This window comes from Lathamus discolor, chromosome 3 (assembly GCF_037157495.1).
Source record: "Lathamus discolor isolate bLatDis1 chromosome 3, bLatDis1.hap1, whole genome shotgun sequence".
Taxonomy (NCBI): domain Eukaryota; kingdom Metazoa; phylum Chordata; class Aves; order Psittaciformes; family Psittacidae; genus Lathamus; species Lathamus discolor.
The window spans coordinates 149,131,220-149,157,785 of NC_088886.1; the positions used below are offsets into that span (position 1 = coordinate 149,131,220).

The 26,566-nt window shown below is 41.8% G+C and overlaps 2 protein-coding genes and 1 long non-coding RNA gene across 4 annotated transcripts; 2 read left to right on the top strand and 1 right to left on the bottom strand.

Moving 5' to 3' along the window:
* Positions 1 to 809: 809 nt before the first annotated feature.
* UROS (uroporphyrinogen III synthase) lies at positions 810 to 13,648 on the bottom strand. Its single transcript, XM_065672469.1, has 11 exons — positions 13,501 to 13,648; positions 11,884 to 11,951; positions 11,206 to 11,295; positions 10,341 to 10,424; positions 9,369 to 9,465; positions 7,595 to 7,669; positions 6,827 to 6,901; positions 3,270 to 3,353; positions 2,726 to 2,811; positions 2,013 to 2,111; positions 810 to 1,602 (listed from the first exon to the last, which is right to left on the bottom strand). The coding sequence occupies exons 3-11, from the start codon at positions 11,266 to 11,268 to the stop codon at positions 1,456 to 1,458; spliced, it is 810 nt and encodes a 269-aa protein (XP_065528541.1). The 5' UTR covers positions 11,269 to 11,295; positions 11,884 to 11,951; positions 13,501 to 13,648; the 3' UTR covers positions 810 to 1,455.
* LOC136010776 (uncharacterized) lies at positions 1,205 to 2,125 on the top strand. The gene is made up of 3 exons (XR_010610997.1): positions 1,205 to 1,641; positions 1,736 to 1,780; positions 1,970 to 2,125. It is a non-coding gene; the product is annotated as an uncharacterized LOC136010776 (long non-coding RNA).
* A 29-nt stretch (positions 13,649 to 13,677) lies between the features above and the next one.
* On the top strand, positions 13,678 to 26,477 carry BCCIP (BRCA2 and CDKN1A interacting protein). Of its 2 annotated transcripts, none has more exons than XM_065672467.1 (7): positions 13,678 to 13,843; positions 17,250 to 17,324; positions 17,975 to 18,055; positions 19,543 to 19,632; positions 20,189 to 20,376; positions 21,072 to 21,249; positions 26,065 to 26,477. In XM_065672467.1, exons 1-7 carry the CDS (start codon positions 13,712 to 13,714, stop codon positions 26,233 to 26,235), a joined length of 915 nt encoding a protein of 304 aa, XP_065528539.1. In that variant the 5' UTR covers positions 13,678 to 13,711; the 3' UTR covers positions 26,236 to 26,477. The 2 variants fall into 2 exon arrangements, with proteins under 2 accessions (XP_065528539.1, XP_065528540.1); XM_065672468.1 differs by lacking the exon at positions 13,678 to 13,843 and adding an exon at positions 13,980 to 14,306.
* Positions 26,478 to 26,566: the final 89 nt, after the last annotated feature.

Sequence of the window (26,566 nt, forward strand, 5' to 3'; positions counted from 1 at the left end):
ACCTGGCCTTGAGCACTGCCAGGGATGGGGCAGCCACAGCTTCTCTGGGCAACCTGTGCCAGCGCCTCAGCACCCTCACAGGGAAGAGTTTCTGCCTAAGAGCTCAGCTCAGTCTCCCCTCTGGCAGGTTAAAGCCATTCTCTTTGGCCTGTCCTTACAGGCCCTTGTCCAAAGCCCCTCTCCACGTTTCTTGTAGCCCCTTCAGGCACTGGAGCTGCTCTCAGGTCTCCCCTTCAGGAGCCTTCTCTTCTCCAGGCTGCCCCAGCCCAGCTCTCTCAGCCTGGCTCCAGAGCAGAGCTGTTCCAGCCCTCGCAGCATCTCCATGGCTTCCTCTGGACTTGTTCCAACAGGTTCCTAAATACTTCTAAGGTCCATAATACTTCTGAGATTCTATTTCATCCTAAGAAATGGAACTCCTTGAGAAAGCAAAATGGCTGTTTTATTGTGCCCAGGCTGACTGATGAATCCACGCACACAGTTTGACATGACTTCAGTTCACAGTGACATAACTGGGCTCAGATTAACTCTTACTCTGGGTACGGAGCATCTCACCTAATTGGGAATTCAGGCCATAGACTCAGAATTAAGCTAATAGAAATTTACAGCAAATGAGGATTTCTCTGTTAGTCTGTGAACCTCAGCACTGCACTGAATGACTTTCATGGGGATTATAATTAAGTTTATTATGATTTAAATCTGCTCTGAATTCCTCAGCAGTAGCAGTGGTGCTAAATGGAATTACTGTTTCCTCTTTCACAGATAAACAACTCAAGCATAAACCACATCCGAAACAGACACCTCTAACACCATTATTAACTATGATAAGTCAGTTTATTTCTCTGTTAATAAATCCTCCTCCTTTACAGGAATAGAAACCAAAACCTCATTTATAGGACTCTGTACTGGAGGGATAGGGAATGGTAAGAGCTGACCTCCTTTTAGCTCCACATGGTGCAGCTTCACCATAAGAATGGTCCTATTCCACCGAGTATCTACAATCATCATTTTAATATCAACATCTGAAAAGCAGAACAATGAACAAGTAAGCTTTACAACAGGAAACACCTTATTATGTGTGTGGTTTTCATCCATAAAAGAGCAGGATGGGTGTAGAACTGGTTCTACAGACACATGAAAGCTTTACCTGGGGTGTAGGTGCTACCTGAGGTGATACACTGAACTTAACTCACTGTGCTCTGAGGCAGATCAGCTTCTCACACTGAGCTTTCAGGGAATAACCACATGAAGTATTTACACTGCACACATGAGAGAAGGGGAGTAACTGATACTTTAAGGGATGCTGGACAAATCCTAGATTTCTTCTCTGTTTAGGTGCCAGCTTCTCACACCAGATGAGGACTGTTGCATATCCCTGAAGAACACCTCCTTGCAGAACAACAGGTCTGCAAACAAACCTTCCATAGCACTGAATTCACCTTCAAAGTCACACTGTGTTCATTTAGGTACAGAGCAGTTGTGTAAGTGAAGTGCTTTCTGGATTCCAGTGGCAAGGTCCTGGGGAGTGGGGCTCTCTGCAGTGCAGCTCACAGGGATTCCTGCTGCTTCCATGGCTTCGGCTGTCGTTGGACCGATGGCAGCAAACTGGAATGATGGTATTTACAGTTACAACAGGAAGGTTAGGTATGGCATCAGCTCTGATGACTCATCATGCATCCTCCCTCCCCTGCTGCACTGTCACTGTATTTCATCTTACTAAAGCTTCTATCCATTTCAGGTTGAAGAATCTCAGTATTAAAAACCACCCATCAGTGGAGACGGGGTAAGTTAATTGGAGAAAATACTTGCAGGTGAAATTCCTTTTTCTTTCTTTTATAAAGGCTCTCAGCTATATAATAACATCTGTATTTGCTGTTACCTGGGATTTTTTGCAGAGAAATAAGCACAAAGAGAGAAAATGAAGGTTTGTAAGAGGTGTAACAGCTTTCCTATCTCTCACTTGCAACCCCAGGCTTACTCCCTGTTGTATCTCACCACTTTTGAAGAGACAATACCTTGATATGATTGATAAAATCTCCTGAAAGCTTCTTAATGTGCTGGAGACAAAATTTGACACCGGATGGACTGAAGAACACAATACTTGCTGGAATTCCCTGAGTAAAAGTAACCACAGGTTGGCATGGATTCCTCACTCTTCCCAGTACACTTTCTCAAATACATCACTTCAACTGTGTTTATATGTTTGGGAAGTGTTATTATTGATGAGAAAACACAGTTAATTAAGCCAAGAGAAATGGTTTCCTGTGGTGCAGGCAGCAACCCCCCAGTTCCACCACAGAAAACTGAGATTGACGTGTGACTATAGACAAGTACTTTGTCACACAAGTGCTTGGAGATAAATATACTGAAGTGTTCTGGAGCTGTTCTTGTTCTGTTCAGCAAGAAACTCAGCAAGTTATTTCCCTGAATCATAGAATCCCAAACTGGTTTGTGTTCGAAGGGACCTTAAAGCTCATCCAGTTCCAACCCTTGCCACAGGCAGGGACACCTTCCACTGGAGCAGCTTGCTCCAAGCCCCTGTGTCCAACCTGGCCTTGAGCACTGCCAGGGATGGGGCAGCCACAGCTTCTCTGGGCACCCTGTGCCAGCGCCTCAGCACCCTCACAGGGAAGAGCTTCTGCCTAAGAGCTCATCTCAGTCTCCCCTCTGGCAGGTTAAAGCCATTCCCACAAGGAATATACTGCAAGGTATTATCAGTGTCCAATACCTGTTGTGAGAAATAACTGCTCAAAGACTCCTGCAGATGAGCATGCTGGGTTGTTTGATAAACAGTGAGGCTTTCCAGAGGTACACCTGCAATTAGGATACACAGCCATCATTAAACAGGGCTTCATTAATTTCTATCCTTTCAGTAAAACACTCCATGTACAAATCACATTTAAGTGTATCATTTTAGTCTAAAAATATAGAGGAAAACAAATTCTGTGAAGGATTTGGAGGTGTTTCTAGTTGCAAGATATGCCAAAGCATCTGTAAACCAAAGACCTCAAAGCACACTGGATACCAGGCAAATCTGGCATCACTTCCATGCATGAGCTACCTTCCATCCCACAGCTGAGAACACAAGTGAGGAACAAGGCCAATAACCATATAGCTCAGTCCCAGAACTGGGGGCAGCAATCCCACCTCTCAGTTTTCACTCCCATCCTCTAACTTCTAGCTAACCTAACAGCAAATCCAAGTTCACAAGCTTTAGATGCAGCTTTTCGCACAACTGATGAATTAAAATGAGGCTCCAAGGGAAGTTCCACCTTTTTCTCTAAGTACTGTAGGAAGCACTTCTCTTTTCAGGGCTCCACAAGGAAAAAGAAGAGCTGAGGAACTGGATTTCTCTCCTGTAAACACACAAACAAGAACTTTAATTACCATATATCTTTAATAAAAAGTAAATGTGATACATTTAATACATCTTAAAGGTATCAAACATTGAACGCTGCAGTACATGCCATGTGCTTCATCACCGACACAGTCCTAAGGTAACTTGCAGTGCATCCACACTTAAAGAGGACAGAGGTATTTAGCATGTACATTACAAGTATTCCATAACTATAATAATAAAAGAGATGCTTGTAATCAATTATAGGAAGGAAGAATGAACTTGGGACAGAATGTAAAAAGAGATTTTAAAATACAAAGATAAAAACTAAATACTTCAGCTTAAACCTCCTATAACTCATGTCAGTTAATTGCAATGTCAATGTGATGCCTGTAAGGAAACAATAGTCCTTTCTAACCTGTGTTTATGAAGCACAGAAGTCCTTAGTACGCCTGAACAATACAAGCAGCATTGGCCCTTGTGGTATCCCCTAATGCATAACCCACACCAATGTTACACTGTAATAGAAATAAAGCATATTTGCCTTGAAAAGAGAGTAAATGCAGGTAGTTAAGGAATAAACTCCTTTATTTTTCCCACTTTAAGTGGGGACCAAAGCACAAGAGGTGAATAACAAAAGAAATATCATTACTTCAGATTTAATTGTAACTCTTGACACTAAATCCTAATGGTATAAACAATGTAGAGCTTTTCATTTACTTATAATTTTATGCATAAACAAATATAACATGCATAATAGGGAACATGATGTAATTTAATCTGTACTTCAGGGGTTGTTATAAACCATGTGATAAATGGAGAGCGTATAAATACACGCAATCCAATAAATCATGGAGTGTGATTATAGGTAACAAGAAGAAGCAGTCCCCAGTGATTGAAGTTCACTGTTTGCTTATCAAAACTGAAGGGTGTTCTAAGGCAGGCATTTTTCCAAGGATAATGTAAGTGTTGCAGTGTTGTGTTAAACAGCTGCTGGTGTTCTGGTATGAAACCACCCTCTGGATATGCTCTGTAAAAGGCTGGAAAACACACAGCTCTGAGAGCAGCCTGAGAAGGACCTGGCAATAAACCATGACCTGGCTTCAGTGTGCACTTGAGCCCGGAACCCCGGCATGTGCTGGGCTGCACCACCAGAATGTGAGCAGCAGTCGAGGGAGACACAAACCAGTCTAGGATTTAAACCAGTCTAGCATTTAGGAACAGTGGGTTTAAACTGAAACAGAGGAGTTCGGGTTTGATATAAGGAAGAAGTTCTTCCCTGTGAGGGTGCTGAGGAGCTGGCACAGGTTGCCCAAAGAAGTGGTAAATGCTCCGTCCCTGGCAGCGTTCAAGGCCAGGCTGCACACAGCCTTAGGTGACATGGTCTAATGTGAGGCATCCCTACCCATGGCAGGGGGTTGGAACTGGATGAGCTTTAAGGTCCCTTCCAACCCAAACCACTCTATGATTCTCTATGCTGGGTATCAGAAATGCTGCTGGCTCTGGATTGAACCTCTGCTCTCACCATGAAGTGCTGTTCCCCGTCCGGCTTCCTCTGTGACCACCAGCTCCTAACTATGCAGGAACTTGCAGGCAAAGCAGGGAACATTCTCAGGATCAAACACAGCCATTAAGTATTGGATCTGTGAACCCAGCAGCTCCTACAGGAGGAGGAAGAGCCAGGCTGACCCTCAAAGGGACTCCAAATAACTAAGATGTTACAATGAAGTAACTGTGCTACCACAGGCTCATCAAGGTCAAGTTTTTCTGCTCCTGGTACTACATTGATTGTCTTCCTTAGACCTCATCTTAGGTTCTATCACATTCACATACAACAGAAGACACAGGTATTTTTCTCATCTTCCTTCTCTAAAAAGCAACCACCCTTCATCTGCAAACTGGCAAACGCTAATTCGCTACCAGAAGCAGACTTTCTAGCACTAAAACATCAGCTAAAACCTTTTTTTGGTTTAAAGTATCTGTTAGATACTTTGGTTATTTTTCACTTAATGGCATTTTTGTGTTGAAAATTTAATTTTTAGTATTTATTATTTAATCTTGTGTTGGCGACTATAACTTTTCACCTGAAATATTCCATATAATTAAAATATCTTTTTTGCGCATGAGTTACATAGCACCCACAAAAACCAATACTTGCCAGCTCCTATCACATTTTATTTCTAATTCTGTGCTACTATGCAGACCTTGCTAACCAATAGGCTCTTTCATATGGCTGGATGTGGTTCTGAGCAACCTGGTACAACTGAAGATGTCCCTACTCATTGCAAGGGTTGGACTCGATGAGCTTTAAAGGTCCCTTCCAATCCAGACTATTCCATGATTCTGTATCAAACATTATGCCTAACAGCCAAAAGCAATGTGTCAGGGTTCTTGATATCATTTCCACTCCTGAAGCACCCAGCACCTTATTCAGCAGGTTCACAAAGTGTGGTCAGCAGCAGGGCTCTGAAACCAGCAGATAACAATCATTCACCCAACATCCAGAATAACTGCAATTGTCTCTGTTGTTCTCTGACCAGGGTGAGCCAAAGGCACACTATTTACCTGACTGGCTCAGTGATGTGGCTTTTCAAAGCCACAAGCTCTGTTCAATGAGTGGACCTTGAATCAGCCTCTAGATGTTTCCCTTTTTAAACTGGGGGCAGAAAGTCCTTCAATGAAATATATACCTGAATATATATACTTGTATCAGACTGAATATATACCTGTATCAGCCTGAAAGCTACCCTCTCATTTCATTCTGAGCTCCCTATGGAAAATGCATCCCAGGCCATATAAAGTACAAAGAAGCTCTGCCAGCTATCAGGTTGCTGCAGAGACACTGAACCTTAAGTGTGATTTTCATCTTGTACAAAGCCTATTCGAGCAGCCAGTTTCAGAGGGCTTGGGGACTATTCTGCTGACTTCTGTTGCTAACTGTTCCTCCCAGCAGAGAGTTGTACACTTTGAAGGTGCTGAAAAATAGGTACCTCTGAAACCACATGTTAATTCTGAAGAAAGGAGCTCCCCTGATTGACTTGCAGCTATGGCATAGCAAAAAATCCCCAGCACCAACTGGTTTAAAGCAAGGACACTCAGGTCAGCCTGACGTTCCCAGAGAACCAGCACACCTATTGTCATGATCATTTAAATCTTACGATTAAGCAGCAGTCTCCAATCATTACAGCTCTGATCTTTTAGTACAAGAATACTCTGCCTACTGGGTCATACAGTATTAGTAACCATTTACAGAGTGTAAGATTTCATGTAAATAAGTATTTTGTACATGTATTTCAGAGTATTTTTATCATCTTTTAGAGGTATCACCCCCATTCCCAGAAGCTGAGTTCACAGGATCTACAAACAAGATATATACATATATATATGTAGTATGTACTTGTCTGTTTCAGTGAGTGCTCAATGCTATTTACAGGAAGTTCTGAACCAATGGGAGGTACATAAGCTTCATTTAAGCAGACTTGAGACACTTACTTGAGCAAATATATTCAGCTAATTTCTCAGCATTTCCAGACTTCTCTCCCTGTGGAGTAAGGCCGATTTCTTCCACTAGAACCAGAAGCAGCAAAGAAAACTATTGAAATCAATGAGAGCAATTCACATTTACAGTCACAGAAACACAGAGATACAACTTGATCCTAACACACTTGTTTGAAAAGCAAAAAAATCGTAGTAATATGCTATGAAAAATGTGATTTTTGCTCTAGGAAGACATACATGAAAAAGTAGAAATGAGGAATTCTGGCGATAACTAAGCTGTTTAGGAGACTTTTTAAACTCTTGTACTTGAAGCAGTGAAACAGAAAGCACTGTCTGGCTGCGCATGGGCTGCAGCATGTGGAGCTCTGATCTGTACACAATTACCTGTCATCAAAATTACCCATTTATAATATCATAGAATGGTTCAGGTTGAAAAGGACCTTCAGTTCCAACCCCCTGTCATGGGCAGGGACACCTTCCACTAGACCATGTTGCCCAAGGCTCAGTCCAGCCTGGCCTTGAACACTGCCAGGGATGGAGCATTTACCACTTCTCTGGGCACCCTGTGCCAGCGCCTCAGCACTGTCACTGGAAGAACTTCTTTATATCTAACCTGAACTCCCCCTGTTTCATTTTGATCCCATTACCTCATGTCCTATCACTGCATTTTTTCTGAGCACCCCTGAACAGCAGCTAATACTCACAAAACTGTACTTACAACAGAGATTTATCTAAGACTTCTATTTCTAAATCCCAACTTACCTAAAGAAGCTGTTGCTTTTCCTACCACATACACTGGTTTGGTATTCCACTTTTGTTTAAGGGATTTTGACCAGGCTGAAAAACATTAAATTACATTAAATTTAAGCATGTAGCAACAAAATATGAATGTTAAATGAGTATTTGGACTTCTGTTAAATCTACAAATACGGCTAAATAAGAACAACCAATACTCCACTACATTCCAGCAAATCTGGATGCACTAAATGAATTTTTAATGTGCTTTTTCAGTGTAAACAGTCTGTAACACGTTTTTAAAAGCTTCATTTGAGTAAACAGTTCTTAGCTGCTTTAGTTTAGCAGCATTTTTAATGTACACTTGCCCTGTGGTGGATGACACGCAACTTGCAATGTTCATTTATATTTTGGCATTAAGAACTCAACAAAACTCACAGGAAAAAAGGCATGTAGTACAAAAGGAGATTCAGATAAACTGGTGGTTTGCCATTGAAGGTTGAGGCAAAACAACCAATATAATATTCTATGCCAACAAATAAAAGAGTAAGAATCTACATCCATGCACTACAGTTCTCTATAAACTCTTTCCTACAGAAGACAAAAGAGAAACCAGTTATATTTTAAACATACATCAAAACCAAGTTATCAACTCAGAAATCAAATGTAGACCAAAACAAAATTACTAGGAAATGGTTTTCCTCCTTCAGGCAGTAAGTTAGGGTTCCAGCTACCTGATCCCTAGGCCTGACATCCTAATTGGTCAGAAACAGATACACTAAATCTTTTACTCTCTTGTTTTAAACCAGTCCAGCACAGGACATTGTGTTCCTTTCCAGTGTTCTTGGGGGAAGAACCAGAAACTACAACAGTAAAAAAAGCAATTAGAGGAAACTATTCTATAGAAAGAAAAATCTAAGGATTTATTCAAAGTAACTTTGAAATTAGTCCAAATAAGAACTAAAGCCTAATTTTATTGATTAAAATAGGTATTTCAGCAGCTCCCAAAAGTCCTAATCAAGATTAGGGACGAACTCTAGATACATCTGACTAAAAATCCTGCTGTTGAAAATGCTAAAGCAAGCTAACAGTCTCAGTGTATTTACTGCTTACGCATGAGCATAACCTTACTGTATATGCCTACAGCCCAAATATGGAGCAGATGAAGTAAGAAAACAATTTAAGTGTACATAGAAACTCGAGGCCAGAAGTTATCACTTAGCATAAGAATTTAGAAGAGTTTACAAGGATTTGATAGATCACTGGTATGGTAATTTCTATTTAGCACTCTGCAGGATTCTTACAACCAATCTGTTGGGTTTTATGTTTCAATGTATCTTCGCTGCTTTTTTAGCTGATACTTTATTCAGTTGAGAAATGTTATATTCAAGAAAGAAATGTCTGTTTCTGTAAGACTTCATGTGAATTATATAGGCACAGAAGGAGCAGTGGCCAGTTTCTGAACACGTTCTTCTCTTTCAGGGAGGAAAGTAGTCAGCAAGCAAAACTAGGGACTGCAGCAAAGTATTCCTTATGCATGAGACAAGCACAACTGGAAAAGCTCACAGTAATGAGTGGTATGCACCAAAAGCTCTTTCCTTTCATTTTTAACAGCAGCATAAGGGCAGAAAATCCAACTCTTAAAAGCTGAATTGAGCATGAGGCCTTTATGATGCCAAAAGAACTGTGAAACAGCTTTTTAATATAGGTATACTGTGACACCTGCTTGTGGGTGAAATAAAATTACAAACTTCACAAAACACTGAAACAGAAAAACCAAGGAATATAGACATGTGCTTACCTTCATTTTTACTTTTCTCTTTTAAACATATCTTGATGGCCTCTAATGCTCTTGGACTAGTAAAAATTAGGCCTCCATAGCATTCTGGATGAGAAAGCTACTTAAAAAACAGTAAATTTAAGAAATAAATGAGTAAATAAATTTAAAAAATCTAGTTGATCAATTTTTTACAATCTTGTGAAGAACAGAACAGCTTCAATAAATGACTGAAATGGGCAAATATGAAGGGATTTTTCATCAGGGACTGTAGTGACAGGACGAGGGGTGATGGGTTTAAACTGAAACAGGGGAAGTTCAGGTTAGATATAAGGAAGAAGTTCTTTACTGCGAGGGTGCTGAGGCGCTGGCACAGGGTGCCCAGAGAAGTGGTAAATGCTCCATCCCTGGCAGTGTTCAAAGCCAGACTGGAGGGGGCTTGGACTGGTTTGTGTTGGAAGGGATCTTAAAGCTCAATCAGTTCCACCCCCCTGCCACAGGCATGGACACCTTCCACTAGAGCAGGCTGCTCCAGCACCTCACCATCCTCATTTTAAAATGAAACACATACATTGAAGAACCAACAGAAAGGGAACACCCACTATGCAATTTTATTGCATGTAACTAGGAGATGCAGTGCACAATTTCAGCACAATGTAAGGGCAAACCTCAGGTAACCTTTAGTTGTCACTAGCATCTTCTAATCTTTTATTATGACCAAATGCCCCAAAACCTGTGGTGATCCATGGTCCATCAAGCTAAACATGAATTCTATCTGACCAGCATAATTCTTTAACAAGTATGAGCAGCATATTTGATGTTATCTACAATAACGTTTTGTGTTGTATACACTATTGTGTTTTATACAACTGTGTTTGTAGAAACAGAAAAAGAGCTACCACAAAGGGCACTATCAGATCAAAATAGACACAGTATCTTGGTAACCATGACCAAACCCTGCAGAAAATAAGACAACTGAAATAATTTGAAACTTACCTTTTCAAATAAGCTTTCAAGAGATATGAATTCAAATGACAAAACTGGAATCAAAGTGGCTTCAAATCTGTATAATCCTAATGCCTAGCAAAAGAAGGTTTACAGCTTTTGAAATAGATTTCAAACAGTAGTTTTTTCCTTTTCAAAGAACTGATTAAGCACAAATACACCTTTTTACTAAAATAAGATACAAAGGCACCTTATTTGCTTTTACTAATGACTCGAGGTTGGTTTTGTTAGTTATTCAGTATTGCGACATAATACTACACAAACAGCTGTGGACCTGAGGCCTCCTCATAGCTACTGAATAGTTAGCATAGAGTTATGTCCTACATACATAACTCCGAAGTCCCTAAGTGACAAAGGATCACCCAGTCCTGCAAATATTCTTGTACCTCCCTGACAAGTAAGACTTACTCCCATGACTAAAGGCAACAACAGAAAGAACCACAGCAACAGGTAACCTCTTTTTCACACTACATTCCCAGTACGTCAACTACCATTACATGTAATCTTCATTCTATCCATATGAACATAACCAATATTAATTCATTAGATCGGTTTAATATCAGTACTTTGCTCAAGAACTTTAATGGTGAATTCATTGTGCATGCCCTATAACTAACATATCTTTTCAGTAACAGCAAATTTTATAGCATACTTTTTTTCCTTGGCATGACTGAAACATACATTTTGATTATTTAAACATACATTTTGATTATTTTTCCTATGAAATATCATTTCAGACACACACTCCTCATTTCAATTAAGCATGTTTTTCACTTGAAACAGTTAAATCCATCCATCCTCCTGAATGCATGATAACAGTGAAGTGACACATTTACTTTTCCTAAAGTCTACTCACTTGAATATAGGGATCTGGTCCTGACTCTTTGTCTTTGGGATCCTTCAGCAACAGAACCTTCATTGTTTACCAAATAATTGCAGCAGAACTCTGAAATACAATAATGGAAATTATCTAAATTAGATCTAGAGGACTTTCTACTGAACAATGACTTTAATAGCTCAGCTCCTAAGAAACTGGGCTGCCAACAGTTGCAGAGCTCTCTTCACAATGAGTCAGCAGTTAACGTACATTCTCTGGGCAGGAATATCCACCCTGATAAGACCAACAAATAACATGCTGCCTTTAGATAATACTGCTTAAGGGAAAAACTGTAATGAAAGTCATCAAGGAGAATACATTGTAAAAGAATTAATAACCCCTACAATGCAGTCATGAGCAGCAACCTAATAAGCTCCTATCTGTAAAAACTTACTCTGTTCAGTCATTTCATGCTAGTTTTCACCTTATGCTCATCATAACAAGTACGCAAGGGGTTATGTATCAAGGGATTTCACTTGATGCATTTGGGTCTCCCCCTTTTCAAAGGGGAAAACACACACAGGGCAGTGTTTAAAAACCACAAATGTACGTGTGTATATGTACACCCATTTATACATCTGAGTATAATATATACAGTATTCATATGCCTTCTCTTACATATCTATAGGAAACAAGGCAAGACTGAAAAACACATACTCTGCCATTAAATGGAAAATGATCCTTCTCAGTTCCTTAAAAGCTGACTTAGGTGCTGAAATCAAGGCCTGTAAGGACACATAAACAAATAAACCAAGTGTCAAAGCAAATAACTGCAATAATATAAACAGAAATCCACCAACTGCCCATTTACCTGAATTACCTTGTTACTTTCCTATAGACTCCCTTCCCCAGCTGGACAGGGGAGAGAAAATACATGGAAAGACTCGTGGCTTGGGATAATGACAGGGAGAGATCACTTACCAATAAACCAGCATGGGCAAAACAGACTCGACTTGAGGAGTTTATCAAGTCCACAAAAGGGCTGCAAATGTCTAAGAGAAGTCAGATTTGACCCAGGGAATCCATTAAGTCCCAAATAATATGTATTTTAATCTGCAAGTATTCTGTGGCTGCTTTTGGTTTTACTGCTGAAAAAAATCACTCTTATTACAAGCCACAGACCTCCCAGACTGTTCTGTCCTTTCCACATACAAGGTTGACACAGATTTGGTGACAGATGTGACCAAATCAAAACTGGTAGAATAAACCCATTTCCAATATCTAGGTCCTCATACCCAACACTTTCTTAGCAAGTGTGCCCTACCACTGATGCCACATCAGTGGGGATGGAGCCAGAACGACATCTTAACAGGCAGTGAGAAGGCTGACAACATCCCTAAGAGGGACAAGCACATCTTCAAACCAAAACCATGCCCATATACAAACAGCGAAGAAGTTAAAAGTCAAATATGGACTGACAGGCTGAGAGAGCTGGGCTGGGGCAGCCTGGAGGAGAGAAGGCTCCTGAAGGGGAGACCTGAGAGCAGCTCCAGTGCCTGAAGGGGCTGCAGGGAACCTGGAGAGGGGCTTTGGGGAAGGGCCTGTAGGGACAGGGCACGGGGAACGGCTTTAATGTACCGAGGACAGATAGAATCATAGAATCATAAAATAGTTAGGGTTGGAAAGGACCTCAAGATCATCCAGTTCCAACCCCCCTGCCATGGGCAGGGACACCTCACACTAAACCATCCCACCCAAGGCTTCATCCAACCTGGCCTTGAACACTGCCAGGGATGGAGCACTCACAACCTCCCTGGGCAACCCATTCCAGTGCCTCACCACCCTAACAGGAAAGAATTTCCTCCTTATATCCAATCTAAACTTCCCCTGTTTCAGTTTGAACCCGTTACCCCTTGTCCTGTCACTACAGTCCCTGATGAAGAGTCCCTCCCCAGCATCCCTATAGGCCCCCTTCAGGTACTGGAAGGCTGCTCTGAGGTCCCCACGCAGCCTTCTCTTCTCCAGGCTGAACAGCCCCAACTTCCTCAGCCTGTCTTCATACGGGAGGTGCTCCAGTCCCCTGAGCATCCTCGTGGCCTCCTCTGCACTTGTTCCAGCAGTTCCATGTCCTTTTTATGTTGAGGACACCAGAACTGCACACAGTGCTCCAGGTGAGGCTCTTGCCAGGCAGGGAGCTGCAGCTCCTGACGCACACCTACCCTAGGTTGGGGTTAGGAGAGGGGCGACAAGGGACGCGCCCCCCCGCTCCCCAAACACCCTTCGCAAGCCTCAGACCCGTTCGCAGTTCACCACAGCCCTTCCCTGCGGACATACCCCAGCTCCCGCCTGCGGGGCTGTGCCGGGCACTGCACCCACCCCGCGCTGCTCCGGCCCGGCCCGGCCCGGCCCCGCGGGGGGCCGCAGGGCCGCGCTCCCCGCTCCGCTCCCGGCCGCACAGCGCCGGCCACCGGGCCTCCCGGGGCGGGCACCGCGCCTGCCTCGGCAGCGGCCTTCCGGGTGCCGAGCGCCTGCGCGCAGCGGTGCCATGGCCACGCCGGCCAAGCGGCGGGCCCGGCCGCAGCCCCCCGCCGAGGAGAGCGGCTCCGGGTCCGAGTCTGAGCCGGAGTCGAGCGAGTCGGGCTCGGAGGAGGAGGCGGAGGAGGAGGCGATCGATGAGGTGAGCGCGGGGAGCAGGGCCCTCCCCTCACGGCTGCCCCTGCGCTGCCCCACAGCCGCCCGCTGCTCTCCTGGGCCGCTGAAGGGAGCGGACAAGCGGAGCCGTGGCTGGGAGGTGCCGGAGAAGGGGGGGGTCCCCTTTGTAAACCCCTTTCGAGGGGGTCGTGGGTCGGAGCCCAGCGTGGGGCCTACACTGGGCCCTTCCGTGTGTTCTGTGGCACGCTTGAACGTAATGGCTTCACCCCGGGGGGGTTGCGCCGGTTTCCTTTCTGTGTAAGGAGAAAGGGAGGAAGAAAAGAGAAGAATAAGGGGAAGGAGAATAAAAAGCATCAGAATTCACGGAAATAGGATTTTAATTTCTTTCCTGAGCTCTCGTTCGGACATACGGAAAAATGCATTACTTAGATGTGGAGCATGACGCTGAGGGAGGAGTCTCTTTTTCTGCGAGCAGATGCACACTGATGGTAAATCCTTATTAAGACGTTCGGGTGATAAAGCAGTCTCTGATTTTTCACAGGGCTTGAAAAGAGTCAGAGAATAGAGAAGCTGTGGCTGCCCCATCCCTGGCAGTGCTCAAGGCCAGGTTGGACACAGGGGCTTGGAGCAAGCTGCTCCAGTGGAAGGGGTCCCTGCCCGTGGGGATTGGAGCTGGATGAGCTTTAAGGTCGCTTCCAACCTAAATCAGGCTGGGATTCTGTGATTCTATGGTAGCATTATCAATGGGTTTTAACTGCGTACGTTCCAACTTCAGTGTTTTGCTAACTTGTTTTCACTGGGGTTTCACTTTGAGTTGATGGGCTTCCTTTTTCATAGATGAGGCCTTAGCTTTTGTTAGTAGATCAAAAAAAGCAATTGTAAAAAAACTATCTCGTGATAAGAAGTGAGAGGTAATCATGTTAATCAGTCAAACTACCCTGGTGGAAAACAACATTTACCATGGGCTAGAAACATGCCGCTTTAAATGGGTGCTAACTTGTTTATGAAGTTGCTGACTAGCACTGCAGTACCATGTGTACTGTTTGGTGTTTATAAACACGTAAAAGATGTTGCATTAGTGTGTAAATGCTGTGAAATTAAAGCTAATGGCAATAATAATATCCTCCCCCCCCCGTTTTTTTTTTTTTTGCTTTAAGTGCACAGTGTTCCTGCACAGTGTAAGTAGAACAGTGGTTTTCACTGTGTTTGTGGACAAGGTTTCTTGGGTCTTCAGTCATGGGTTTTGAGGGGGGTTCTGAGTGTCCTGCACTGGTATTCATGACTGTGTTTCATTTGCAGTTGTTTGTATGCTGGATAAAATTTGCAGTATAATGCTTATTTTAACTTAGTAGTCCAATGTTTGAGGATGCTGTAGTACTATTACATCTTTTACAGTTTGGAAGTCTTGATATATCATAGAATCATAGAATGCTTTGTGTTGGAAGGGACCTTAAAGCTCATCCAGCTCCAACCCCTGCCACGGGCAGGGACCCCTTCCACTGGAGCAGCTTGCTCCAAGCCCCTGTGTCCAACCTGGCCTTGAGCACTGCCAGGGATGGGGCAGCCACAGCTTCTCTGGGCACCCTGTGCCAGCGCCTCAGCACCCTCACAGGGAAGATATCTGAAGGTATATTGGGTTTTTCTCAACTCTTGTATAAGCCATTAAGGTGTTCATTGCTAATATTCACAGAATCACAGAATACCGGCTTGGAAAGGAACTCGGGGATCATGTAGTCCAGCGTTTCTCGGTAATCATGGCCTAGACTAGGTGGCCCCAGACTGTATTAATGAACTGAACATTTATAGCTATAGAAACTTAGAGATTTTTAAAGCATATACTTAAAAGGGTGTTTGTTCCTCTGTAATTCTTAGCCTTTTTATTTTTGCCATATTAGCCTTTCCCTTCACCACTTCCCATGGCATGTGGAAAAAGGAAAATCTCTTCTTTCGTGCGGATGTTCTCATCATCGAAGGGGACATGTGGTTTTGTTGTCAATCTGACAGCAATATGATTGCCAGGCAGGGCTTGGTTGTTGAGATGGAGCTTTGCTCACTGCTGTCTTGTACGTAGCTGAGGATTGTTGCATGTTACTGTTTGCTTTGCTGGCTCTTGCTTTGGATGCAACACAGGGGAAGAGAATAAGCACACAGCAGCAAGACTGAACTCACCAAAATATATGATGGGTCTTTATTTGCCTGTTTTGGTTTTTAATAGATGAAAGATGGAGCATTTGTAAACTCTGTCATACCAAGCTATTATTTGGGGTAGTGGAAAAAGCCACGAAGCAAGACCAGTATTAGCAAATCTATTGCTCCCATGGTTTATATCGATTTTATGGCTATGATTTGCACAATATTCAGGACCACTGTAAGCTGTGTTTTGTTCAGAATTTACTGGCTTAATCATTCAGTGAGATCCTTGGATTTTAAAGTACTTGGAAAGTTCCTAGATGCCAGGACTGAATGCTGTGTATGCCAAAGATATAAACTGTTTTCTTACATTTATAAATAAATCATGTGCTCTCAGTTACTTCTATAGAGTGTTCTTGCTTTAGTAGACCATGGAAGAATATCCAAGCATCTCCCCTGATTTTTATTACCCCCTCCCAGGTGACTATATACCTGTTTTCTACATTATAAACAGGGCTTTAAAGCTGTTCTCCCAGTGGACAATAAAGACCGTGACCTCAATATGGGGTTGAAGAGAGTTATGTGTCTGAACTGGTAATAAAAGTAAGGTTCAGTTATCTAGATTGTTCAGAAAGTGGAATACGAACTGACAGGTCTAAGGCAAAATTTGGATCATCTTGAGCAGTGGCTCTCAGAAGACCAGGTAGGCAGAGCCACCTTTGCAGGCAGTACTGTTAGTACAGAATACCAGTAGAAATGTTTTGTAGGCACACAGCATTTGTTCTGGAAGGAGACGCAGGAGTTCACATTCTGATTTTGCTGTGCCTGGGACTCATCACGCACCTACTGAGCAGACTTCCATTAGGATTTGAGGAAGCAGCAGAAGCATTGTTTTGGATGCAGTTGCCTAAATATCTGCAGCAATCTTCATCTTTAGCCAAGGCATTACACTCCAATCCTGTAGTTTCAAGAGTTTAACTGCCTGGATCAAGCCTCTAAAGTAAGTCTTAAGTGGCTACAGCCAGCATAATTGTGTGAACCACATTGCAGGAACAAAGTGTTAAAGGCTTGTTCACAACACAATTTGTAAGTTAATTTTAAAAGTTACTTTCACAGATGCTCTCTACAGGTTACAGAAGAAATGGTAACTCCCAGCTGTTGCTGAGATTACTCAAAGATGGAAATAAGTTCTATTTCTGATGTTGACTAATACTTGTTTTCAGGTTTCTTATAGTTTAGCTTTGTTTCGATGTAACTTCTTGCCAAGTGTGTTTGATATTCTCTATTTTATATCTTCACAGGAAGTGAATATTGAATTTGAGGCACATTCCATATCAGACAATGACTATAACGGGATAAGGAAGTTACTACAACAGGTACTTTGACTTCTTGTTAGCTTGGTTGATATGGCCATTGATAAATAATATCTAAAGAGTTATGCAAAGTCATTGGTTCACATAATCTGTTTCATGTCATAGTTTTACTGTGCTTCAGCTCATGAAGATTGAATTACAGCCATAGTCAACACGTGTCTCCTATACCACAGTTTCAAGAACTTCACCCAGTGAACTGTAGGGCTGTTATTCCATAGTGTGTATAATCTTTCCATCTTCATTGTGTTGCTTGTTGCTCAGAAAACCTTGTTCAATGTCAATCAACTTCTTGGAGGTCTTCCTGTAGATAACAGCCCTTAAAAAAGAGGCAAACAAGTAATGTGTCTGCTTAATGTAGCAGCTTCCAGTCTTCTTTTGACTGTTTCTGTTGCTCAACAAGCATTCAGATCATATTCAAAGTGCAAATTCAAAGGATAGCAGGTATGCAAAATGCTTGCGTGTGGAGGATTGAGGAGCTTCAAGAAGCTGAATTTTAGCCTTTACAGTATTTTATTGAAGTATTGTATCACTAAATGGAAATTTAAAGTGGAATGGAATATTTCTACTTAGAGAAATTGCTGACTTTTCTAGAGAGTGGCCCATGATGTATCGTAATACCTAAAACTTGTTAATACTTGTTTCCTGTTTTCCAGTTGTTTCTAAAAGCTCCTGTTAACAGTGCTGAATTAACTGATATATTAATACAACAGAATCATATTGGAAGTATTATCAAGGTAAGAAAGAATTTATAAATGGAGTACTATACTTGTTATGTTGAAATGACACAACAGACATTTAGAAGGGGACCCTGGATCTCTACCTTGTATGCTTTCTTCCTTTCTAGCTTTGAGAGGAATTCTTCTCTAGGAGCTGAAATTTTCCATGTCTACTTTCAACCAAACAAGGAATTTGATTTATAATTTTGGCTGGTTTCTTTTTACATGTGGAAGGCTTTTCACTTTTTCCTCTGAAATTTAGTGTAGTAGAATAATAACGCTAAGTGTTATGGAGAAGTTTGTGGCCATCTCCATAAGAAATAGGACCTTGTGATTTCAGGATGTATAGAGATATAGACAAGAAATATCCTGCATGCCATTTCCTTTTGCACAGAATTCTCTGGATATAGGAAAGGATTCCAAAATGAGTCCTGATCAGGTTCTGCTAAGGCAGCGGAGCACTCTGCAGGGCTCCTGAGTTATTCCTGTCTAAGGAAGCTGTTCAGTACTGTACAGTGCTGAAGATGTGAAGGCCATGTTGCTTTCACAGAATCACAGAATCCCAAGGGTTGGAAGGGACCTCAAAAGATCATCCAGTCCAACCCCCCAGCAAGAGCAGGGTAACCTACAGTACATCACACAGGAACTTGTCCAGGCGGGCCTTGAATATCTCCAGTGTAGGAGACTCCACAACCCCCCTGGGCAACCTGTTCCAGTGCTCTGTCACTCTTACAGTAAAGAAGTTCTTCCTGATGTTAACGTGGAACTTCCTATGCTCCAGTTTACACCCATTGCCCCTTGTCCTATCACTGGATATCACTGAAAAAAGCCTAGCTCCATCATCCTGACACCTACCCTTTACATATTTGTAAACATTGATGAGGTCACCCCTCAGTCTCCTCTTCTCCAAATTTTTGCCAAATTTTTTCCATTGGGTTTTCAAACCCAAACAACCCCTGTGGCACAGTGGTGCTGTTTTACCGTGTTGCTTGGTGTCATTGCTGTGCATTCCCTTTTTGTCCTGTGCCAACAGTTTTTCCACCCACATTTAATACAGTCCTTCCATTACAAATGTATGACCCCCAGTTCTTTCCCCAGGTTTTTCATAGCAGAGTTTTGTTGAGCTTTTTGTTTCACTGTCAAAGCCCTGTTGCTCTGTGGGTTTTAAGACTTTGCAGGTTTAATTCCTTATGTTAGAAACTGAAGAAAATTGGTTTTGCTTAAGATATTGCCATGCCTTGTACCAAGTTGCCTCTTTTTAAATGTGAGCTATCAAGTTTTAGTGCCTTTCCAAAAATCCTGATGTAGAAGATGCATGAACTGGCTGTCTATAGAGTTGGCTCTAAGTACACAGGCTCAGGGTGTAACCAGAATGCGTAGGTTGTGTGTTTAAAGATTATGTGGATGGTTCTCATCTGCTGAGCATCTTCTGGAAAGAAAGCCATTTTTTGCTGTAGAGTAGAGATAACAACTCATATTGACATTCTGTTTCTATTATTAAACAGCAAGCAGAAGTCCAAGAAGACAGTGATGATGATGAAGATGATGATGAAGTCTTTGGTTTCATTAGCTGCTTAAACTTAACAGAAAGGAAGGTATGTTGTAGTTAGGTATTCCTCATTAACATCTAGACAGTAATAAGTGAGACTGTGTCTTGTTTTTCTGCCTTGTATAACAAGCCTTGGCAGCTGGATCAGGATTTTGATTTCCACCATGGAGGACTATGGTCATAAAAGTTGCACATCACATAGCTTGCTTTCAGATCTAGTCATGCATAAGTTGCTGAAGGTCAAACATAAGACCAGGAATGGAATAGAGAGTTAAAACTAGGTCTAACCATAGTCCCAGGGTAACAGAGCTGTCAGCCTCTTGTATTTCTTCACTGTCATCTTTTGCAGCTTGCTGGTGAGTATACTAGTGTTGCAAGTCCTCACTGCTTTCCTGTCAGTTGAGAGCCTTTGTTTGCCCTCAGCTTCAGGGTTGGTAAATAATTCCAGAGAACTTGTACAGACTGCTTAAAGAAATCACCAGCAGGTCTGTGGAGTATTCCTGGGAAGTTCACATTGAAGTTTCTTTGTGTGAATAGTTGTTGTATAATGTAAAGAAAATACACCTTTTAGTGTATAAAGATACATGTGTCTTTTCTTTCAGGATACACAGTGTGTTGAACAAATCAAAGAGCTGATTCTAAGTCGGTGTGAGAAGAGCTGTGACCAGCATGTAGTTGAACAACTGAATAAGCTCCTAAATGATAGTACTAAGCCTGTGGGTCTTATACTGAGTGAAAGATTCATTAACGTACCACCACAGATTGCTCTACCCATGCACCAGCAGCTTCAGTAAGTTTGGGGTTATTTTGACATGATTTCTTCATATTTTTTCAGCAATCTAGGTATGTAGAACTATGTTAAGGTAGGTGATAGTATAGCTATAAATGATACATGAACACAAGTATTTTCATCTCATGTAAGGTCTTTAGTTAATTTCTTAAAATTGTTTATATCTTTAGGCTTTTCAAACTCTTCAAGATAGAGGAAATCATTTGTGTGCTGTTCTACTGCAGAAATAGCTGTATGTTGTAGTTCGTCTTGCAGATTATTTTCCTATTGATCTAGGAAAACTTAAAACTGAGAATTTCTTATAGCATACTGATAAGCATACTTAATACTTTAAGGAATTAACACACTGATAATGAAAGAAAACATGTAGACAGGGTTGGTCAGGAAGGTTTTTAGAGAAAGAAATGAGGTGCTTGAAGCTTAGCTTTGAGGGTTACCGCTAGTACAGCACTTGTCACAACTCATTCAGATCTCTGCCTCTGTCTTAACAGGGGTTGGAGGGTGGCAGTGGCAACATTTTTAACACAAGGGTGGGCAAGAGTGTTTTCTGTCTCTTCAGTTACAGTTCCTCATGAAGTGACAGTGTGATGTACCTTCTAATGCACTGTAAGGTTTGGTTACACTCTTGTTCAGGGTATGAATTGTGTATGTCGAGGTACATACAATAGTATGTGTAAATATTTATTTGTCTTTAGGAAGGAGTTGAGTGAGGCACAGAGAACAAACAAACCATGTGGAAAGTGCCACTACTATCTCCTCATCGGCAAGACCTTTACAGAAGCCACAAAGAGCAATTCTAAGAAGAAGGGAGGGAGAGATCAGCAGAAGGAGGAATTAATGTTTGCAAATGCAGAGGAAGAATTCTTTTATGAGGTAACATATGTGATTCTTTTAATTTAAAATGGTTATTTGCTTTTTACATGTCAGCAAAAAAGGTGTTTCCCTTTATAATTCAGGGAAGGCTTTTTAAAGGTATGTTCACATATTGTTGCAATTAGATCCATCTTTTTTTCGAGTAGTGTTGAGAGATGAGCAAGCAACTTACTGTTGTGTATTGAGGGGAACACCTTTGTATTTAGAGAATGAGGGAGAGGTATGACATCCATAAGTCCAGATGATTAACTTAATCCTCTATATTGGCATGAATTTGTTGATATGTTCCTTGTATCAGGTCACAGTGAACCTGACTATGGGATGGTGTGGCATAGGCAGTGCTCCTGCATGATAGAGTCTCCAGTGCTATGAGGATAATGGAAAATTTCAGAGAATGCCTGGAAAAAGCAGAGACTTCAGGGGAAAGATCAGGTTTTACTTTGGTTTGAGTCCAGTGTCTTGACCTTGAAGAATTAAGAAACTTCATCTCTCTTCACTCATATAGCAGTGCTGAAGAGGTTGCATTGAACGTAGTGACAGTCAGACTTGTTGAAATACTGTGAATGGAATATACAGATTTTCATAGAATCATAGAACAGTTAGGGTTGGAAAGGACCTCAAGATCATCCAGTTCCAACCCCCCTGCAATGGGCAGGGACACCTCACACTAAACCATCCCACACAAGGCTTCATCCAACACTCACAACCCATTCCAGTGTCTCACCACCCTAGCAGGAAAGAATTTCCTCCTTATATCCAATCTAAACTTCTCCTGTTTAAGTTTTAACCCGTTACCCCTTGTCCTGTCACTACAGTCCCTGATGAAGAGTCCCTCCCCAGCATCTCTATAGGCCCCCTTCAGGTACTGGAAGGCTGCTCTGAGGTCTCCACGCAGCCTTCTCTTCTCCAGGCTGAACAGCCCCAACTTCCTCAGCCTGTCTTCATACGGGAGGTGCTCCAGTCCCCTGATCATCCTCGTGGCCTCCTCTGGACTTGTTCCAGCAGTTCCATATCATTTTTATGTTGAGGACACCAGAACTGCACACAACGCTCCAGGTGAGGTCTCACAAGAGCAGAGTAGAGGGGCAGGATCACCTCCTTCGCCCTGCTGGTCGCTCTCCTTTTGATGCAGCCCAGGATACGGTTGGTTTCTGGGCTGCGAGCGCACACTGCAGCCGGCCCATGTTCATTTTCTCATCGACCAGCACCCCCAAGACCTTCTCTGCAGGGCCGCTCTGAATCTCTTCTCTGCCCAGCCTGTAGCTGTGCCTGGGATTGCTCCGACCCGGGTGTAGGACCTTGCACTTGGCATGGTTGAACTTCATCAGGTTGGCATCAGCCCACCTCACAAGCGTGTCAAGGTCCCTCTGGATGGCATCCCTTCCCTCCAGCTTATCAACCGGACCACACAGCTTGGCGTCATCGGTAAACTTGCTGAGGGCGCACTCAATCCCCCTGTCCATGTCAGTGATGAGGATGTTAATTTTTAGAATGAACAAACGGTAATAAACCTAGATATTGAATTTAGCAGCGTGTCTCAGGCTTTTTGAGTTTCTGGAAGTCTGAAATCCCTTTTATGGGAGGAACTGCAGTTGTCTTCTTTAATCTGAATAATAAGAAATGCAAAAGACATGTTAAACGCTGTGTCAGCTGAACAGAGAAGACTGAGTGTGTGAATTGTAGGAAGTGCAGGTTAGCTGAGTATCTGTCAGTGGGATTCAAGCTAATCACAGAATCACAGAATCCCAAGGGTTGGAAGGGACCTCATGTGATTTACAACACAAGTGTCTGAGAGTGGCAGCTTAAACAACAGGTAGTAACTTGCCAGGGTTCTCTAACTTAATCATGTGTCACAGTTTCAAGCACTTAGAAGAACAAAGATTGCAAAAATGCAGGGGGATCTCTGTTGTTAGAGTTTCATCAGCATCTGCACTGCATGGTAATACTTAAATACACACATCTCTTTTGCTTGCCCCTACATAGTTAGTCCTGTGTCAGAAAAAAAGCAGCTGTTGAGGCTTTTTTTTTTTTGGTAATACGGTTAAACACATTTCTCTGGAGATCTTTTCCTAAGCAACTGAATAGATGCAAAGCTCTGCATTTGTGTTATTGTCATTATTATAGAATGGTTTGGGTTGGAAAGGACCTTAAGATCATCCAGTTCCAACTCCTTGCCACGGGCAGGGATGCCTCACACTAGACCATGTCACCCAAGACTGTCCAACCTGGCCTTGAACACTGCCATGGATGGAGCATTTGCCTCTTCTGTGAGCACCCCGTGCCAGTGCCTCAGCACCCTCACAGTAAAGAGCTTTTTCCTTGTATCCAACCTGAACTTCCCCTGTTTCAGTTTGAACCCATCACCCGTTGTCTTATCACTACAGTCCCTGATGAAGAGTCCCTCTCCAGCATCCTTGTAGCTGCCTTCAGATACTGGAAGGCTGCTATGAAGTCTCCACACAAGTTCTCTTCTCCAGGCTGAGCAGCCCCGACTTTCTTTGCTGTGGAAGTGATTTATCTGTTCCCTTCTGGATACCGGTTGCCTACAAAAAATGCTCAGAATACAAACTTCTGAAGCTCCGAAGAAGTAGCTGTCGCCTTCCTTTTCTGTCTCTATTCTACTCAGGACAAATATATTAATAAAAAGTCCTAAAATGCTGAGATGAAAATACTACTTCCCATTTCCTAAGGCAACCTGTCTACACAATTCTGCTGATCCCAAGCCAGATCAGGAGAGGGTAAGAGGCAGGAAATGAAATCAAAAATGTACTTTGAAATGCACAGAGTTTTTCGTTGTTCTTGATTTATTTTTTTTTTCTGAAGTTCTAAAAGTGTTATTCTACAATATTGCTTTGTCAAGAGACTTGTTTCTCATTTCTGGCAGTTGCCTACAGGATAAAGTACTTGCACATGCATTATGGTTAATGGCAAAGCTTCCTCTGCGTGATCATTCATGGCATTCTCTGGTGGAGGCTGTGATATGGCTGTAATTTTATTTCTTGGGAAGAAGAAAAATGGAAGTGGGTGAATTCCTTGTTAGCTATAGGGAATACTGATGTAGCCTCTATGCAGTAACAAGTTTGGGGTGTGCTTTCTGTTTTCCTGCCACAGCATCTTTATCAACTGAACTTGAACTCTATGCAAACATGTTATTGAAGAACTAAAAGGGGAGAAGCCTGTGATGCCCATGTGTCCTTATGGCTTATGTTCCTGGAGGCCTGTTTTGTATTTATCTGTTTTGTTATTTTGATGGTATTTTAAAGACTTTTATCTAAATTGCAGTCATTTTCAGCTCAAATGGGTAGACTCAAACTGAACATACTTTTAACAGTCTTTCTAATGTTTTTAACAAATTCATTTTGAATGTTATGGAGGATAGTAGATTAATTTGCTCTCTGGACTTTATAATGCTTATGTGTTATATTAGTGTTGGTGTGTATATCCTCCCTGATCATGCATAATGTTAATTAGATTGCAATAAAATAGTATTAAATGCAGTCAGGCAGACACTTAGAGCCATATAAACCAGAGAGAAGCCTTTTTGCACTTGTCAGTTCCCTGTGCTTTATTCTGTTCCTGAAAACATTATTGAGGGAGCCGAAGAAAAGCTCTGCTATAACCAGACTGGAATTGATTAAAGGTTTAGGGCCTCCATTGCTCAAATTGTTTGTTGTTGAGCAAAGCCACTCCATTAACGTGATGGTTTTTCCAAAATCAAATTTACAACCTTGAGATACTGTTAGGAAATAGCAAACCTAAAAGGAGACTGGAGCTTAACTTACCCCACAAGGGAAGAGGTTAGATAAGTTCTTCTAATTAGGAATTCAGCTCATGCTTCTTAATCTGACTTGTGTGAGAACTAGAAACATTTGTTAGATAAGTTTTTCTTTTCCATCAGGCGTTTTGCCTGGGAAAGCTAATAAAAAAGGACTGTTAGATCTGTATGCAGTATGTATCACTGGAAAGAAATACACATTATGGACACCTACCTATTTGAAGCATCGTCATTTATAATACGTCTTTTGGTGGCTCCAGCCATCTACAGGCTTTACAAGAGCTTTTGAAATTCCACTCAGGATTCATGTCAGTGCCCGTTCCCTTAATGCTTCATTTCTAGTGGCAGTGTGAAAGAGGGGATTACTGTATCACATATTCTTACAGATAACATTAATTTTAGGAGCAGTTTTAGAGTAGGGCATGAAAATAGCAGAGCCTGTTCTGTGCTACAGACCTTCCCTGTTCCCACACCAAGCTGTCGTCTTTAAGGAAGGCTCCATTCCATGTTCACTCTCTCCCTGTTCCTTTTATCTGGCTTTTGGCTGATCTCCTAAGGCTCAAAATTAGCCAGCTACTGATTTGTTCATGTTCTGGGTCTGAAGGTCTGTTAAAGGCCTGATATTCCTCTTACTGGTCAACGATGCCTGCTAGTTGTCACAATAGCTTCTAAGGATCAGCATTTCTTAATGTGATAATAGCGAATAAGATGTTGTATTAAAATCACCTAAAAGTAGGCAGAGTAAGTATAATAAAGGGGCTTTCTCTCTGCCCCTTAGGTCTTTTTTCTGATACCAGACTATAATAATAGCAATCATTTTAGAGTTTAGTATGAATGATATAAATCCTGTGAAAAGCAAATAGTTTGAAACACTTAACAGTGGATTCTCCTGAAGGTTTTTTTTGGTGGACCTTCTGAGGGGGAAGAAAATAATTTCTTAAGAATCATGTGCATAAATAGGGTCATTGTTTTTACTTTGCTGTATTATCTTCATTCTAATGACAAAATTGGATCCTAACGCATTTCTTTCTGTTGTTTAGAAAGCCCTTCTGAAGTTCAACTACTCTGTCCAAGAGGAAAGTGACACTTGTTTGGGTGGCAGATGGTCCTTTGATGATGTACCAATGAAACCCTTGCGGACTGTTATGATAGTTCCAGCTGATGGAATTCATGCCATTATGGATAAACTGAAAGACTATCTCTCAGTCTGAGATTTCCTATAAACACTGGGTTTTATAAAGCAGCCATGCAGAACTATGACTTCAGTGTTTTCAGAAGGCTGCTGTGGAGTTAATGGTTTTCTACTGCTCAGATGCTTCCTCTATGCATTTAGAAGACAAGGAGATGGTACAAATAAAAATATGTATGAAATTAATATTTTTAAATATTCTGCCTTACGATATATTGGTATCATCATTAAGCAGTCAATAAAAAAAACAGTGTAACATGAAAACACGAAGATCTGCTCTGTATGTTTTTAACCAAAACTAAATTGTATATTTTTGTTATGAAATAACAGATACATAAGGAAGAAAAAGCTTT

What these genes read in the sequence shown, in the direction of transcription:
- UROS (XM_065672469.1), bottom strand. Translation starts at nt 11,268, where the DNA reads ATGAAGGTTCTGTTGCTGAAGGATCCCAAAGACAAAGAGTCAGGACCA. An exon ending in TTGAAAGCTTATTTGAAAAG is followed by an intron (nt 9,466 to 10,340) that starts GTAAGTTTCAAA and finishes TTTTTTAAGTAG; the next exon opens with CTTTCTCATCCAGAATGCTA. An exon ending in TACAGTACTTAGAGAAAAAG is followed by an intron (nt 2,812 to 3,269) that starts GTGGAACTTCCC and finishes TCCTAATTGCAG; the next exon opens with GTGTACCTCTGGAAAGCCTC.
- BCCIP (XM_065672467.1), top strand. Translation starts at nt 13,712, where the DNA reads ATGGCCACGCCGGCCAAGCGGCGGGCCCGGCCGCAGCCCCCCGCCGAG. An exon ending in TAAGGAAGTTACTACAACAG is followed by an intron (nt 17,325 to 17,974) that starts GTACTTTGACTT and finishes CCTGTTTTCCAG; the next exon opens with TTGTTTCTAAAAGCTCCTGT. An exon ending in CCCATGCACCAGCAGCTTCA is followed by an intron (nt 20,377 to 21,071) that starts GTAAGTTTGGGG and finishes ATTTGTCTTTAG; the next exon opens with GAAGGAGTTGAGTGAGGCAC.